The 18,931-nt window shown below is 36.0% G+C and overlaps 1 protein-coding gene across 4 annotated transcripts in view; it reads right to left on the reverse strand.

Annotated features, from left to right (window-relative positions):
• Positions 1–18,931, reverse strand: part of LOC127846465 (uncharacterized) — an 86,213-nt gene that overhangs the window by 6,066 nt on the left and 61,216 nt on the right. For 3 of the 4 annotated variants that reach the window (XM_052377719.1, XM_052377718.1, XM_052377717.1), the window contains 2 exons: positions 6,010–6,129; positions 2,572–2,764 (listed from right to left, as the gene is read on the reverse strand). In XM_052377719.1, the coding sequence (XP_052233679.1) occupies positions 2,572–2,764; positions 6,010–6,129 (313 nt within the window). Of the gene's footprint in view, positions 1–2,571; positions 2,765–6,009; positions 6,130–9,019; positions 9,181–10,083; positions 10,186–18,931 lie in introns of all 4 variants that reach the window. The other variant, XR_008033515.1, reaches the window with a different exon arrangement.

Consider the following 18,931-nt stretch of genomic DNA (forward strand, 5'->3'; position numbering starts at 1 on the left):
ATAGCCAATTAAGGTAACTTAAATTAAATAAAACTACATTTTACTTCGATTCAGTGTACATTACACATTTTAAAGTACAAAACAGGTTACAAACATATATTTTAATTATGCAAATTCTTTGTTTCGAAGGAAATTACAAGTCGTTTTATGTAAAGGTTTCGCACAGAGTATGTATTGGTTGCGCAACGAAGTACAAATATAATGTATAGGTTGCTCAACGAAGTTTCTGTATCCATTTCTGGACATATCACATGCAGTTTTCAGTTACTGCAGACTGCCATTTCCCAGTGCAAAAGATGCCGTACTTCACTGTGCGCATGAAAACGAAAAGGTTGAACCCGGTGAAAGCCTGCAGAGTCCCGGCAGAGCCCCGGTATACCGTCACTACGCCGGCACTCACCGGGGTTATACCGGCATCAGAACCCGGCAGAGCTGCGGCAACGCCCCGGTTTAACCGGGGACAACCGGGGCTCCACCGGGAAAGTATTCAAATGTTTAATACCTCCGGGATGAACCAGGAGTTACCGGGAAGGACCGGCAATAACCGGCTTGGCACTGGAAACAACCGGGACTGCATCGGGAACAACCGGGACGGTACCGTCAGAGCACCGGTTTACTTATGTAACGTAGCTATAAAGGGACTCTGCCGGCATTCACCGGGGCGTTGCCGTAGCTCTGCCGGGGTGGTTTTGGGCCCCGGTGGAGCTAAGGTGCCGTCCCGGTTGTTCCCGGTACAGTCTCGGTTGTTCCAGGTGCCACGCAGGTCGTTGCCGGTCCTACCCGGTGACTCCCGGTTCATCCCGGAGGTATTAAACATTTTAATACTTTCCCGGTGGAGCACCGGTTGTCCCCGGTCGTCCACGGTTTATCCCGGTGGAGCACCGGTTCATCCCGGTAGGGCCCCGGTTCATCCCGGTAGATGCCTGATCACGCACTGGGGCTCCGCCGGCATCATAGTGAGACTGGGCCTTAACCGCATTGTAACACGAAGTAAATTTACCGGCCGTCATGTACGCAGTTAACAATAACCTGTGACAGAAACCCACTGCCACAACTTTACAACAATATATTGATTATGCAATTGCGGATTTGTGCCATTGGGGTCCTACTTTCCACACCTTACGGCTGTTACAGGTGTGGATTTTACAGGTACAATCATGTATACGAACATGAAATTCACCTCAAAATTAGTTGACGATTACCGATTTTCAAGAAAAACGCTTTGATATATACAATGTAAAAATCAAAATCCGTATGAGATAAATAATGATCGAAGTTGGAACATGGGATTTACTTTGACATAAGCAGAGTTTCGAGATAAGCGAGTTGGGAATAACGAGAATCGAATGTCATTTGATAAAGAGTACTGTATGCTGAAAACCTATCGTCGGTCTCTATCAAAATGAACGTATAAGGGATTGTCAAAAGGTGAAGATGCGTCATTTTTATTGAGACCGACGACATTAGGTTCTCGACTCTCAACTGTCATCTTATATATGGATTTTCGATTTTAATCGTTTCCTTTGGCCTAGTCGTGAATGTAATTATATCATAATAATGTGCATTACCATGTCGACTGTGCGCTTCGGATCATGTTGTGCCGTTGTTACTACCTCTGTCTCAAAGGAAACATCCAGCCACTCCATGACTCTGTATTAATTTTTTTTCTTCTTTATTTTGCCTTTGAGAGATAACCAATACGTCTTCTGTGAGAAACGCATGCACGCTAAAGCGTTGTCGTAGCGAGGCATATACGTATGCTGTCAGAGACATGATCATGCCTTATAATAATATGTAGCCTTTATTTCTGATAACTGGGTTACCCTACACATTTCTAAACACCCCAGTGGCTTAACAATACATAGATCAATATGGAAATTGTAAAATTGTGTCAATTAAACACAGTTGTAAACCTTAATTGCATTTTTTTAAAGTGTAACTTGACTTCGGTTTGATAAATCAGCGGTCTATTTCATGTTTAACCGCATAAACCAGACACATCTTGGATTATAATTTGATGCAACAGACCTATGAAATGACATTGTGCTTAAATTCAGAGTTTTGTTATTACAAAATCATAATCTTACATGTTTTAAACACAATTTTCGACTTATCCGTTCTCGATGTCATGTGTATTTAAACAATGTTTTCGTAGTAAAACATATACTCGACGTCGTAGCGAAACGGACTACGCTTTGACCTCGTCAGCCCCCAGTGATTTAAGATTCCCATTAAATCATATTGATACGTGATTCTATGATTTGCACGATTAATGTGCCCCGACGACTGTTAGATCAAAGTAATTCAATGACAAATATCAAGTGTTACTGTCAATGAGGGATCCAGTCAGTAAAATTGTATCATATATCGAAGATGTATTGTCCTAAAATTACACAGAAAAAATATACAGAGGATTAAAACAAATCAAACTCGTGGAGTTGCAATAGTGATGTATTAAACGGTAGAACGATTCCTTTGTCTGGTAAATTAAAATTTATAAAACTTGTAGTGCGGTTTAGGTCATTATCGAAGTATGAGTTTTTGTATCATTACCACAGCTTGTTTAAATACCTTCTCTCGATCTCTTGAGCGGTACGTGTGTTTCCGTAAGCATCAGACAGATCATCGCGACCTGTAACGTAGAGACGAATACCTCTTCTACCCTCTAGCTCCTCTATTAGCTCTTGTAGGAACTCATTGTCGCCAGGGTCGTTTTGGTTATACCAAACAACAGCGTCGTAGTTATTTTCGGATACAGATTCATCTACAGAACACCATAATATAACACTTTTGAAACACGCAAATGCTGTAACTATAATGTATATATCCGAAAAGCTGCTAAAGTTTGAAAAGAAAACGCAACTTTGTATCATGAAATATTGAAAGCAGCGTAAAAAGGCATTCGGAGACGCGAGTTCCAATATGTACCCTATCAAGGAATAGGGGAATTCTCATCTGTACCATGTGTTGTTGAAGACATACACCTATTCAACGCGTGGGTGTAATAACACACATATTTCTTATATAGAAACTATGAATCTATTTAACAAAGAGTAGAAATTTAAATAATACATCCACACTTCTTTTTACCGACGAACGTATTGATAAACGATGCACCGGTCGTTGAAAAAAATAACAACTAATAAGGTAGTTAAATCATGACGCACCTGCGGGGATATAAATATCGCGTACGTACGTTTACAAATTTAAAGGGACCTTTTAACAGATTTTGGCATGTTTGTCATAACATGCTTTAAATTGATACATATAAACATTGGAACTTAATAGTTCCAGTAAAAAACTAGATAAATTTAAAGAAAAACAAGTAATCCTCAAATGGGCTCGAACGACTGACCATTGGTGTAAAAGGTTAGCTCTTAAACCACTCGACCATCCGTGCTCATACTGATGTAATGTCACCAAATATAACGAAACAACAGAAATCGCCAAATTATTCAATCGTTTCGCGTTTATAACGCTTTATAATTTTCAGGTTTAAAATCTGCAAAAGATGTATATAATGGATGTTTTAGAACATGGTAAATGTTTAGTATTACTGTTTCATCGCAATATCATTAATAAAACGAACATTTGCTAATCTGAAACATTTTTTATCAAGTTTGTCATTTTACCAAAACGTGAAAAGGTCCCTTTAAAAAAGATACAGCAGTGATAATAAACGAACGATATATATAAAATGCCACATTCGTAGAGAGGAATCAGAATAAAGATAAACTATTTATGCATAAACGCTTAATACGTTACATGAGATACTATGATTATGAGTACTGTCCTGCTCTTTAAAATCTCCTGCTTTTGTATCATGCATAAGGTCAATTATAAATGCAAATAAAGCTACTCATTTTAATCCGGCAGTTAGACTTACGTCCTGCTTTCGACACAACTACACTTTGTAGTCTTACTTCAGCTACATGTATTTTGCAAACCCAGCCATTAATGCAATTATACCCATTTAAAAGGTATATTATCTACCTATATAATCCAATGCATTTTTTTGCGTTAACTCAATGTGATTTTCAATGCGCTCATTTGCAAATAGCTAATAACCCACTATCCGAAATATACTAATGAAAGAAGAAGCAATAACCGCAATGATTATAAAACTAGGAGTAACCTAAAATTGAAACTTTGTGGAAAAACGAAGTTATCCATAATCAATTATTTGAAGAATGGCAGATTGTCAACGGATCGAAGATGTATAATACGAAAGATTAAACCTTGTCCTCAAATCGCGATTCATCAACTATCTCGGAAACCTCCGTGAGAGGCAATAAATCGTCTTCTGACCCAGGCTAATAGCCCTCATAAATATTCTGTCAAGAGTCGCTGACACTCGTAGCAGATTCTAAATTAAGTCTTATAGCTCGCACGTGACTGATATTGATACTAAAAGTGACCATAATATTGTCCTATATTCATGTTTAGAACGGCCAAAATACATCTTTAACCGTAAGCCTAGTGGTATTTCCACGCACATCCCCAAGCTGGTGGTTATCTTTTTCAATTTTGACGTCTTCTTTTTTAATTATGCTCATATACGAAAATCCTGTGTATATTTTGTGTGCACAATTAGGTGTTAAATATGCTTCGATATCAAATTTAGAGAAAACGTAGTTTGTATACCGACCTTGCTTCCAAAGTACCATCACTTAGATAAAGAGTAAATTCAAATGAGTTATTCGCAGGCTTGTATTGTTTTTTAATATATACAAATTAGGAAGATGCAATATAATGAATATATGCTTGGGCTGATATCATTTTCAAATCATTTGTGAAGCATTATAGCCATTGAAAAAGATCTATTAAAAAAGCATTTAGAAAGAATAATCGAGAGTTTGCATCCATGACATTTGATTATGAGCACGGTGTTAAGTTGGAAATGTAATCGAAAATCGAAGCTTAAAATTCGAACATCGAGCAGGTGCTAATATCGTGTTTACTTTGAGACAGAATTTCAATCATGAGCCACAAATATCGAGTTGAGTTAAATTTCGAGCCAGAAATGGCATCTAAATTAGGAGGCGAACAGTAAAATCGAGCTGGTGGGAATATCGTTCTAGCTCTGAAATCGAAATACAAATATGAGCCACGATTATCAAGCAATGTTGAATTTCGAGCCAGCATTAACATCAACGTCCCAAGGCAAACAGCGAATACCGAGCTGGTGCAAATGTCGTGATAGCTCTGAGATCGAAATTTAAACAAAAATAGCGAATAGAGCTAAGTTCCATTTCGAGCCAGCGCAGAAAGGCAAACTGCAAAAATCGAGCTGGTGCGAATACCTCGCCAGCTCTGAAATAAAAATTCGAATACGAACCGGGCTACGTTTAATTTCAGTCCAGCACTGACGTCATCATTAAAAGGTGAAACGCAATTATCGAGCTGATGCAAATATTCTGCTACCTCAGAGATCAAACTTGAACCACAAAATCAAGCTACGATGAATTTCGAATCAGCACTAACATCAATATTTAAAGGCGAACCGCTAATATCGAGCCAGTCGCGAATATAATGCTCGTTTTGAGATCAAGATTCAAATATGAACCACAAATATCGAGTTAAATTTGTTAACGAGCCAGCACTGACATCGAGATTTAAAAGCGTACAGCGAATATCAAACTGGTGTGATTATCGTGCAAGCTGTGAGATCGAAAGTCAACCAAGAACCTTGAATATCTTGCAAGGTTGAATGTACATGTAGTGCTTGCATCAGATTGGTAGTCGATATTCAACCTTGCTCGATATTCGAGATTCGTGTTTGGATTTTGATATCAGAGCCAACACGATATCTGCACTAGATCAATATTCGAATTTCGATTTCTTATGACATTCTCATCTGTGCACACCGTGAGACTTGCATTGATTCACCACACAGTCATGGAAACATGGTTTATTTACATAGCGAGAATACCTATAGCGTAAAAACCATACTTAAACAATAGTTTTATCTTTGAAATAATTTGTATGATAATTCTTATGTAATAATACCAGAGTCAACCGAATGGACATTAACGGCTTTACGGGATGCTGTACGGATTCCTGAACTTCGGCCTCGACCTGGCGGGGAATGGGCTTGAGCCGTCTTGCACCCACCAATAATGTCAAAGTCTGAAAAATAACCAAATAAAATTTAAAGAATTTTATGGATTTTTACATTGGCATGATATAAGCCGATAACATTCCTGCTAGTTCGAGGTCCTGGATAATGTCATGCCACTCTAAATATAACAATCGTACATGGACATTCCTAGTTTAAAGCGTCTTTTGGCAGCATATTACAGCGGCGATTGTTCACAATGGTGACAATAAACCAAACATATTTTTCACCGGAAATAGGTTTGATTCCCGTTCCCGGCGCAAGTGGGTTTGGTTTGGGTTCACCGTCCTGGACAGGTAGTGTTTGCTGCAAGATTCTCCGGCTCACCCACAGCCTCCCACCAACCCCCACTCCCATCCCACACGTCACACAAACACGTAGAAGGCCGCACCAAACTCTGAAGCGTTCGTAAAAATAAAAGAGAACACAGGGGACAGTAAAGTTAATATGTTGATAATGGCATGACATGAGCCTGGTCTCGACCTGGCGGGCAATGGGGTCGAGCCGTCTTACACACGTCAATAATGTCAAAGTATGAAAACAGGCCATATACAATTTAAAGAAGTGTATTGCTTTGGCGTCAAATAATACAGGTTTATTAAGCATGCGCACCGTTTCCGTATATTTTTTACATTCTCAATCAACCAATTATCTAGTTCAAATCATTAGATTTCGCGAACATTGAGGTGATTTTCAAGGTCGATTTGGAACTAGTCCCGATAGTGCAAGCATCTTATGAGGTCATTATTACTAGATGCTTGCTATCAACTTAGGAAACTTGTGATCAAATATTCAGACGGGCCCATTAATTTTTGCTACATTCTATCATATTTGCAAAATTATATCTATCATACTGAATGCTGTATATATTTTTTTCGAATTAATCGATGCCTCGATGTATAAACGTAATTAAAACGTTGTTGGAGCGCCGCGTACACGCGAAGAAAACATATAGCGATAGATAACAATGACTAACGGGGTTTTCCACAAAAAAAACCGGAAGTTTTAGCTGTACCGAGAAAGCAAAAATCTAGTCTACTTGGTATTACTGACCAATCGTAGAGATTTTCGCTGAATATTTTGATAGTGTAATGTAAACACGGGAAACGAGACTTGAATTAAATGCATTAACGATTTAAAAATAAGTTTGTTTTCATAAAAAACGACAAAATATAAGAATAAAGCGATTATTCTACAATACGGTGAAAAATGATTTAAATAGAGATATAACATCTACGTCTGATTCAATAATGATTGCCAGTCGATGTCTTTTGTATTCGTAAACTGTCGAGATCAACAAAGCTATGCTTACTGATTGCTATTAATGTCATGAAATGTCACGTTTATATGAAATCGGATGTGTGTATATGTATAGCTTATTAAACGATATTAATATGTTTAAATTTTACTTGTTTCCAAGTCACAGCGTACGATGTATCGTTGAATCAGCTTCTTTGTTCTTCTTTTAGAGTAACGTTTGATAGATTGGGAAAAAACTCAGGAAGCTTGTACATATGTTTATTTTTAATAAATAAATAAATAAAAGCATATAAGTATAAATATAAATCGATAAATAAATTAATTGATACACAAATAAAGATTTATATATATAACGTACCAACTAAATATGCATTATCTTAAAATTAACATTTACTGCATTACGCACGCGTGGTAACACTTACTTTGCTGATTCACAACGACACGTCTTTAATCAATTCATTGTCAAATTATTGTCATATAAAGTGGCTTCTCTATAAAAAGTCAATAATATTGAATGGACTCGCGACACAACATTTCTAGAATATATTTGGTCAAACAATCCCAGATGGTAGTTTTAGTTTATAAATACTGGAGTTCGTGATAGTTCACTCTCAAACGCAGTCGCTTATCTTCTGATATTATTGGTCAGGCAATGAGTATTTAGTTTTCGATTTTTACTTGAATGACAATATGAACGATGTCGCCTTGGTGGTGCTTAGCTTGGTTATACTTTCCAGCAAAACGCGTGAGTAGATTACATGTCAAATCTAATAATGAATTTGACAACTCATCCATCTAAATCACCCATCCCACTGAGCTCAGTTCCAAGGAGCAAAATCTTATTTCAACGAACAACTGTTGTAAGCGTCGTTTTCGATCTATAATCCCCCATCGACATGCATCCGTATTTGTATTCTACCAACTGTTTACATCAAATAGCCCATAAGGCATTTTAAATCTCTGTTTTTTCATGTGTTATTTTAATGTTGTTGTTTTTATTGTATATTTTCCAATATATCAAATTCGAAAAAATAGTGTCTAAATTTGCGGCCGTACATACATAACACGTTCACACTGCTCTGCCTGCTAGTTGTTGCTGGGAGGGGAAAAACATTCAGTGTAGGGTAATTTTTTCAGCAATTTTCAAATCACCCGCTCATATTGTTTTTTGTGTATTGTTTTTTTAGGTTTATCTTGCCATATACTGCACATTGTAAAAGAAAGATTTGGTATGGATCATTTAAAAAATAAAACACTTTTTTATAGCCTGAGTCTGGGTATATATATTTAACCATGTTTGTCTTTGCCGTTACCAAAAAGAACTTTGAGCTGTACTATGTACTCATTAAAGCACAATACATTCTAAAAGAAATGCGTGTTTTCGTACATACATGTAAACTTGGCAACTAAATCTCAATCGTCCATTGTAACTGAGCGTTACAAACCTTCGCCATAAGACTGTGAGTTGATAACACTTCTATTGACGTTTCCAATACATCACCAGCAAAGAGTTGCGACAAGGTGTTGTTTGCTTTAAATTATGACTTTTAAGTGCGGTGAAATATCTTTTGTTTTTCAAAAATATTTATGCATTTTCCAAAAATTATTTGAATAATAGTAATAAGTTCTAACGAGACCTACCAATGCAAATAGGCGGTTTTTATACCATTTGCCAGTAGACAGACACGTTCGGCTGTTGGGTTTTTCGAGGACCAGGTAGTCGCGCGAACATGTACACGTGCCGATACCACTTTCTCTTGTTGACGTTAAGTTAACCGCGTAATTGTCCATTTCTAAGCCAGCTGAAGCAAATATGCATCTTTACTAAAGCTATGTGGTTATTATACTATTTAAATTATTTGGGCGTGACTTTTGTGGTTGAAGGCCGGTTATTACGATCGAATTGCATACGAACAGGCCAATCATATTGGCGTTTATACTACTACTCCTACTGCTGCTGCTGCTGCTACTGCTACTACTATTACTACTACTACTACTAATACTGCTTCTACTACGACTACGACTACTACTACTACTACTACTACTACTACTACTACTATTACTATTACTACTACTACTACTACTACTACTACTACTACTATTACTACTACTACTACTACTACTACTACTACTACTACTACTACTACTACTTCTACTACTACTACTACTACTACTACTATTACGACTACGACTACGATACTCGTCCACAACATGCACATACTCGTGCAAAGCTGTAAAGCAAATCAAAATGGATTATGACACTCATTTGGTTATTTCATTTAGGTCATTTACATACGATTGTTTCAGAGACACAGATATGAAATATTTAAAATATTTATCACGTGACTTGTAGAATCGTAAGGTGTATCGTCCTTATAAAAAAAATATTTATTCACCGAGAAAATGCCCCGACAACAATTCTTTCATAAATATTTTTTAAGTATTGATAATTATTCGATCTGAACATCAATCCATTATCAAATTAATGAAGCTTCCCATCTTTGTGTTCCAATCTATTAAAAGCCTAGCCATGCAAACCCATTAGTATATATAACAATATGACAATATCAGAAGTCTTCGAACTCCACATAAGCATAATTACAAACTGAAGCTAATTGAAATGCAGATAAGAATCAGGCGTTTGTGTTTCCTGGTAAACATATGCATACAATCTAATGTTTAAGATAATGGAACATATCACATACGAGCAAGGCTCCGTCTTAACATTTTGAGCAACTTGTCCATAGCGATCCCGAGTTGTTCGAAGCCCTTGATGACATCGGCGAGTCTGCAACTATCGTCACAATCTGAAGTAAATAAATAGCATATCTTCTCATGAATTTACAAGCAATAAATTGGTGCGAAGTTAAAAAGCCCTGCGACACAACACAACACAATTAATTTGTTGGTAGCTGACAGGAGGCACTGGTACAATGTTTTGGACAGGTGCTTCCAACTACTTGAAGCTGGTTACTTCTTGCCGTCTATGGTGATGCCTGCACTGGTTTTGCTTGAGCAGTTTATCATGATGTCCGATCTCTTTTGGCTGACCTCTATCCTGTCTTCCTGCTCGTTCATATATTATTTTGCAGAATTCTATTAACGATAGAGATTAGATTTAGTTGTCTTGGAGGATATCCTGCGTTATCTTCTCAAGGCAAATATTTTGAAAGCAGATATCTGATGAATGCCCACTGATGTCCTGAAGCCACACATCTGTCCGTTGAGAAGTACTGAGCTGCTGTCGTTTCAGTAGAGTTCTTTGGTAACTTAATTCAGCCCTTCGTCAATATTGAATCCTCTAAGAATCTGCCACATGCAATCATGCCACGCGCGGTCTAAAGCTTTCCTAAAGGTGTTAAAGTTGTTTTTCTTTCCTAAAGGTGTTCCACGTTGGTGTTGCAGGTGTATCTCACTGATGACTCTGCATTTGAAGGAGGCTTTAATACTGATAATTGCGGTGATTATCGCACTTTATTGTCGTCCGCTTCAGGTATGGGTGCGTTCTGAAGGAGATTGATTTTAGAGAGTAGTAAGAGAGGTCGCTGCAGTAATGGGTCCACCTGTTAAGGATTGCGGCACCCTTGGTCAGAAGATTATCCGTCTGTGTCAGATATAACACTTGCATTAGGCTCACGGGTCTACGTGAAGATCTTGATGACGCCTTTCTACTGCTGCCTATCGTAATTTCGTTGTCAATATTGATGCATTGCTATTCAACCCATTCCGCCTGGGACTTTTTTATTTTCTAACTCACCGTTCGATTATGATTTTCTGTCAGTTAGACTGGTTTATTTCGAACGTCTCTGCTCTCTCGTGTCTCGGTCGTTACTCTTAGTTTGTTCCATTTTCTCTCTCCCAAGAATGTCTCCGACCGATGACACCAGTACTTCATTGATGATGTTGGTGATTGTCTCAATTTCATTTTTGGGATATTCAGTGCTCCAAACTTGACATCTTGCTTAAATTGGAATGCCTGTTAATTATCGGATTTTATCAATTTCTCCAAGTTAAATCTGATGCAAGGGTTCTTGGTGTTGCACTTTTACGCTTTGCCTTTAAATTAAGCTGGATTGTGGTGAGAACGAAGTCTTGGTCACTGCGAATATCTGCGACAAAAAAAAACGTTTTTATGTACGCCATGGTGATGCTAAAGTTAAGGCGCCAGTATGAAGTCGATCTGGTTGTGTACTTGTCCGATCAGAGCATAACAGGCTACTTTTCTGGACGGTTTGTGTGGGTGCAACCTGTATGACTGGGTGAGTTGGTGGCTACTAGCGAACTCAATTAGTCTCAGTCCTCTGTACTTGTTCTCTCATATGAAAAATCGATTGTCCCAGACTAGTGTTGGCTGATGCCTAATCAAAACTTTGCGTTTCAATCGCCATGGACGATGGGGATATATTTCTTCTTCATCACGCCCTTGACCTATGATGAGCTCTAACTCTTTATAAAACTTTTCAATCGACTCATTTTCGTTGTCTGATGTTGGTGTCAAAACCTGGACGAGGGTGATGTGTGGTCTCGCTGAGATACGTGTGGATAAGAGTCTGCAAGAGACGGTGGTGCAACCGATAACGCTGTTGGATACCTCCTTCCAGACGACCAAGGACACCCGTGGAGATTTTTGGATACCTCTCTTGTGCCCTTCATATGTTGTTGTTTCTCCGAAGCCCCGACCGATCCGGTTCGATGTTCTATTTTTACTTTTGGTTTATGGCTTCTCATGTTGAGGACAACCTATGATCTATCAATATTTATTGTTTATGAATATAGACATATGGGATAACTTACGCATACTAATGTACAATTTCTAAATAAACAAAATATGAGTTAATGAAAATCTGCCAAATTTTTAATGTGGTTCGAATGTACTATATAAGTCAAATAATGCACTCTATGCACACATTGACTATATGAGTAAAATAATGTACACGTGTGAGCATTACTATTTCCATAGTTTGAGGCCTTTGTAAAGGCCTAGTTTAAGGAATGTTAATGCTCTCCCCTTTAGCATTCCAGTACAGTAACTATAATAATAATTATACTAATTATCATGTATTATTTATTACTATTATTATTATTATTATTTATTATTATTAGTAGTAGTAGTAGTATTACTATTATTATTATTATTATTATCATAAAAATTATTATTATTATTTATTATTATTATGTATTATTCTTATTATTATTTAAATTATTATTATTATTGTTGGTGTTTTTGTTGTTATTATTATTATTATTGTTATTATTATTATTATGATGATAATTTTACAAATATTTTTTAATAAACACAGTCGTTGATTGTCTGTTAGTAAAGCTTATACAATTTTTGAAAACTATTTAAAGTATTGAGAATTATTCAATTTGAAAATAAATCCATTATCAAATTAAGAAAAAAAGTGTGTTTCAATCTTTTAAAAGCATAGACATAAAAATCCAAAGGTAAATGTTACAGTATCAGAAATCCTCGAATTCCACATAAGCATAAATACAAACTTGAATGTTTTATCATATCACATACAAAATGTGATCAATCATAAGATAAAAGTTATACCTACCAACACCAACATGTGGTAGTTCATTATAAAGAAGTAAAACTCCACCTGCTGGAGCCGTATTGCATTCTCATTATATACAATAATTTGGTCCTTTATTTAAGGCAAGTGATCCATTTCCTTAACAGTACGAAGCAGCACTATACAAAAAGAAGATAAACACATATAAGAATAAAGCTGAGGTCACTGCAAAGCATTGGGGTTTAAACCGGTTTTAGAGCGCTCAACCTCAAACTTGGCCCAGCAATATTCATGATACATATAAGTGTAAACAATATTTAACCTTATAGCATTTCAACTCAAATTAAACGATTTTAAAAAGGAATTAAAACGCATTCAATGGAATTATCATTCAATTACTCAATGGTAGGAAAGAGACCAGAGCAACAGAGTTACAACTTTTTGAGGAACGATGAAATGAAATTACGAACACGTATCAACTACATCCCTTCTTTTTAGAAAAAAAGATATAAGAATATAGCATCAAGTTAATATTTCAGATCATCATCGCGCAAATACAGGAAGAAGTAGCAATAATTGGTGTAAAAGATCCATACTATATAGCTCGGCTGTTTATGTGACTGCTAAAAAATAAAATAATAATAATAAATCAAACAAGAAACTCCCGTCAGAGAGATAATATTAATTAAGTTTAACGCTTTATACCCGATGACCTATGTATGTAGCCTAAAACAGTGAAAGTGTGTCGTGATATATAAGCGATGACACGATGACGTCAAAAAAGCCCAGAACAGTGAAAGTGTGTCTTTTGACGGACTTTAGAAGCGATGACATGATGACGTAAAAAAATCCAATATCATTGAAGGGGCAGTACTGTAGAATAAAAATATGAAATGGGTAGTACTGTAAAATCAAATTAGCAATAAAATCAGCTTTGGCTATTGAATATTTAAGATTCAAACATATAAAATGGCCATTCCATTAATAATTCCAAATTTTAAGAGAAGAAAGATATAGTGAATCGAAAACCAACACGCATGTGTTTTTAAGTGCGTTAGCATCATATCCTTTTGATAAAAAAGAGTTGATTAAATTGAAAAGTTTTATATAAACATTATCTTAAATATATTTTTATTTGCGAGCACGCTTCAAAACTTCTCCATAAAGTGATGGGTGGGAAATTCCTTTAGTTATATATCATTTTAAAGGAACATTATATTTTGAAATTAAATGACCATACTGAGAGTGAAATTTAGCGAATTTACTTCGTATGTTGTGATACGAGAAACCTTCTTATAGCAAAATCTTCGTTAATATACGATTACGATCATTACAATCTTTAATACATGAACATAATCTGGCGTAACGTACCAACTGCGAAATGTAAATACCATATGATGGACTTTCAGGGATGTTACCATCTAGGAACGGAAAATTCACAATTTCAAAGTTAAAGTCAGTCTCATTTATAAGACGCGCAAAGAATTTAAAGTTCCTTTTATATGGGCTAAATTCTTTGGAACGTCTCATCGGTGAAGGACCTTTTATGTGGTGGAAACTAGAAAGTTTAAATTTTCATCAATTTGCGTAAAATTGCAAAATAACATCACCAACTCATTCAGTTTTAATTCAGAAGTCCATTTTTACCTCAAATATAGTCGATTTGAAGTTAGAAAGGCATAAATTCTTCAGTTAAACTTCTGCTTAAAACGTAAAACAATCACTGACCTGTAGCCATGTCATGAAACTGATTTAAATATGAACCAATCAGAAGGCATTACGGTGTAACGCGTACGCGTAATTTTATTTAACATGAGCTTTTAACACCGACTTTTACCTAACTAGACCTAGTATGCTAATCTTTGTCGATTTAATAAGCATATGTTCAAAACAGATATGGTGCAGTTTCTATTCACTCTTCTAAGTTTCAGCAAGTTTTTATGCATGTCTTTTTCGCACGTCTGTCTGTGTTGTTTTATGTACTTACATTCTACGTTACATAGGACGGTATACTGTACGATCTGTATCAATATTATTTATGTACAGTATAAAAATAAAAGATGTTATTTATTTCAGAACTTTTTAATTGTCAATTTAGAAAAAAAAACAATGCTAAATTAATCCAGAAAAGTATAACATCGGTTTACTATGTAACGCTCTGCACCACAACATACGAACGCAAACTGTATTTTATGGAAGGGTATTTAGGTAAAAATTACATCCTTCTTTATGACTGTGTCATGATTCTTGATGGTACTTTCAATTTGTATGTAGACACCTTTTCATGCTTGATGATACTTACATCTTGCCTGATGACCAATGTCTATTTACATTCTGCTTAATGGTATCATGCATGTGTACAGATGCAACATTCTTGTTCGTAAATTGCATGCTGGGTATGTGTACGTTGGTTTGTGCAGAGAGACTTGTGCAATATGCGCAGTGCATAATGGAATCAAATATTGATGCGTTGAATAAATAAACGCGATGGCAAGATGTGAGTTTCACCCAAGCACAAAGCAACATACAATCATGCGTGATACAATGATGTCAATTGACAGTCGTTCCGATATGCTACGGACGACTACGGAAATTTACGGCGAATAACGGAGATTGTATGTTATAGCAGAAGTTGCGCCCATTTGTGTGATATTTGCTACTGAACCCAAATTAACCGCGTGTTTGTAGACGTAACTTTATTTTTAATGACTAACCATAATTATGTACAGTAATTTACCTTCAATAACCAAAGAAACCATATGGATATATTTCAATATATGCTACTAATGCATGTATGCAGAGCTCCAGATAAGACACTTAAAGTCGTAAAAAATGAATTAAATTTAGTAAAAAAAGTAGACTTAAATTCTGTGCGTACGGTTACACATTGGACAAATAAAATAAGAATTCAAAATTTGTGATTATGCGTAAAACTCAATATCAATGCATATAATGTAAACATTTCATCAATGAGTTCCCACTCGTCTAGGCCCTCATTACAATTATGAAATCAACAGCTCTTTAACGTTATTATATATAACAAACCATCTTTAAAACAGTCGAAAAGCCAAACGTTTTCCATTATCTGGTCCTTTTTATCGCAAAACGTCTGCTGTAACCCGGCAATTGTCATGAGCTCTTCTTAGACTATAAACCTAACTGCTGATGTGCCAAAAAATATACTTACCTGAAAAAAGGAATTGATAATAGACTTTAAAGCGGGATTTTTTTTATACAGGTGTTAACCAAGATTTTGCTGAAAAAGTTATCTGGAACTCTGCATGTATGTTGAGAAGAAATCCATTACATAATTTCAAATTTACTAGAGTACAATTATATTGCACCACATAAAATGCTATAAAACTATAGTATTGAAGTGCACATATAAACTTTTTTTATAGATGGGTAGGTATTTCGTGTCAATCTCTTTCACATATGACAGAGCTGTTGGTCATGCTGCTTGAAGTACATATATATGCATGACATAATTTAGATTAAGCAAAGTAAAACACTAGGTACTGGCCAAGATTCATAAGAGTCAAATATATACGTGCAGTAAGAGCGTAATCGTGCGCAGCGAGACTTGCTCATGTAGAATTGAACCTCTTATTGCTTTCTTTCTAAATAATTTCATGTCTCCGATCTAATATGCAATATGCCCGGTGTTTTTTTTAATGCGGATCAATGCTCCGTTTAAGATCCATAATTAATGAACGCCTCAATATTTTCAAAAATTAACACCGGATTAATGTTCACCGACATTTTTTCATACAGATTGGATATAAATATTACAGAGCTTAACAAAAAAATAATACATTAAGCCCTGTTCTCCCGGCACACGCGCTGGACATACACCTTTAAAAAAACGCTACACCAATTCCAGTACTTACGCACTTAATTGATTGTAAACAATGACGGTTGAAATCCGTGCGTAGGAATTTTTCTGGTAACTAAGAGCGACGTCAACGTTTATGACAGACCTGTTTATATTAATTTGTTTTATTAATGTTTTCCAAATTGATTGAAAATTATGTTCTATGATATTTTAATAGTAGAAGTAGTTGTTTTCTCAACGAGGGGTACAATAGTTGTACTAGACACGAGTACTTGTAACTTTCAGGCTTCAATAGATATACCACAGACATTATATAGACATAAAATATACCACAGACATTATATAGACATAAAATGATCAATATGTTTATATACATTATAAGTATAGCCTGGTAAACAGACTAGAGAAATCTGAAAGTAACACGCACAGTTCTGTGGCAATGAGGGTCTGGGCTACTTTATAAATATGAGGTCGATATACAATGAACATCGGTAGATTACGTCTACTGTAATTATTTGGACTAGGGATGGGCCACTGTGACTTCCAACACATGAGCCCCGTTATGTCCTGAATAAAATACATGTATATTTTTTTGAGTTCCAACTGCAACTAACCAAAAATATTCACGGCAGTCAATTTATTGTGTAGGCCTACTGGTCTTAATGGCAATAATAAACGTATTTAGTTTATTGGAGATTATATAACAAAGGGAACTAATTTAGCTTATTCAGTATACTAGTGAAAATGATTCGGATGTTTTCGCTTTTTTCCGAAAAGTAATGTATTCAACATACGGAAAATAAACGCACGCCACCTGTTGTCATAATTTCGTAACTTGCATTCTGCTTAGTTGCATTCTGCTTACTGCCTGTTTCTAACTGCCGTTGTTAATGACGCTTAGTGGCAAAGCCGATTATGACTGGTTTCTGGAATAATGAACACACACACATTGGATAAACACCAAGCATGTTGCAACAATCATCAAGTATAACCGAAAAGAGTACAAGCATGTTAGAATTGTCATGAAGCATGTGAGAATAAACATCACGCATAATGTAAATATTCATCATGAATGATGTAATGTTGCAACAATCATCAAGTATAAACGAATAGACAACAAGCATGCTGGAATCGTCGTGAAGCATATTAGAAAAAGCATCAGTCATAATGTAAATATTCACCACGAATGATGTAATTTTTACCTGAATACCCTTCCATAGTATTTTACGCTGTTTATACTTCCATTTTAACCATATGCTTTACATCGAGGTTGTGTTATCGATTTATATCTACACAGCGAGCGAATCGAGAGATATTGAAAAATTGAATAGTGGTTGGATTTAAATTGCTCAGGCGTGCAAAATTCAAAGTGTCATTACATAACTTTTTTGGGAAACATTATCGAGAAATGAATTATCTACACAGATATGTAAATGTTATTGCAATCCGTTGATATTAAGTGTCTTATATCGGGGCTTGAATGTTGCGCACAATATAGGCAAAGAAGGAAAACAGTCCAACATATTTTAAATGCCAGCCAGGTTGGACGCTCCAAATATTACCAATATAAAAAGTAGCTTAATATTTGAGAGCGTCAACAAGTTGGACTAAATTAAAGTCGTCCCGTTTATATTATATATATCGTATGAACGTGTCTTAATCATATTTCTATCAATAGTAAGATTTAATAGAAATAGAAAGTCCATATATCTCGCATTTTTCTTCATATTTTCAAAAAGGGTACCATAGTCGAATTTTTTTATGGACGCGATCCCAAAATACACTAGTCTTCTTAACTGTTGTCACACTCCCGGCGACACTGCAATTATCTTCACAATCGGAAGTAAATAAATAGTATATCGTCTCATGAATTTAAAACACATAAGTCAGTCGGTCGGTCGGTTGGTCGGTCGGTCGGGTCTGGTCTGGTCTGGTCTGTCCGTCCGTCCGTCCGTCCGTCCGTCCGTCCGTCCGTCTGTCTGTCTGTCTGTCTGTAAGATATTTAAATTTCGAACATATTTATGATTGAGCTGAATGCAAATTGGCGTATCTGTGTATTGCGCCATTAATTGAATGCAAACGTTCACACCTTTTTTACTTCTTTTTACTATCTTTGCAAAGCCAATGGTATCATTAATGCTTTTCGCGGACTACAAACCGTAAATTTTGAAAATTGTTTTTTGTTTGAAAGTTGAC

Source organism: Dreissena polymorpha, chromosome 9 (genome assembly GCF_020536995.1).
Source record: "Dreissena polymorpha isolate Duluth1 chromosome 9, UMN_Dpol_1.0, whole genome shotgun sequence".
NCBI lineage: Eukaryota > Metazoa > Mollusca > Bivalvia > Myida > Dreissenidae > Dreissena > Dreissena polymorpha.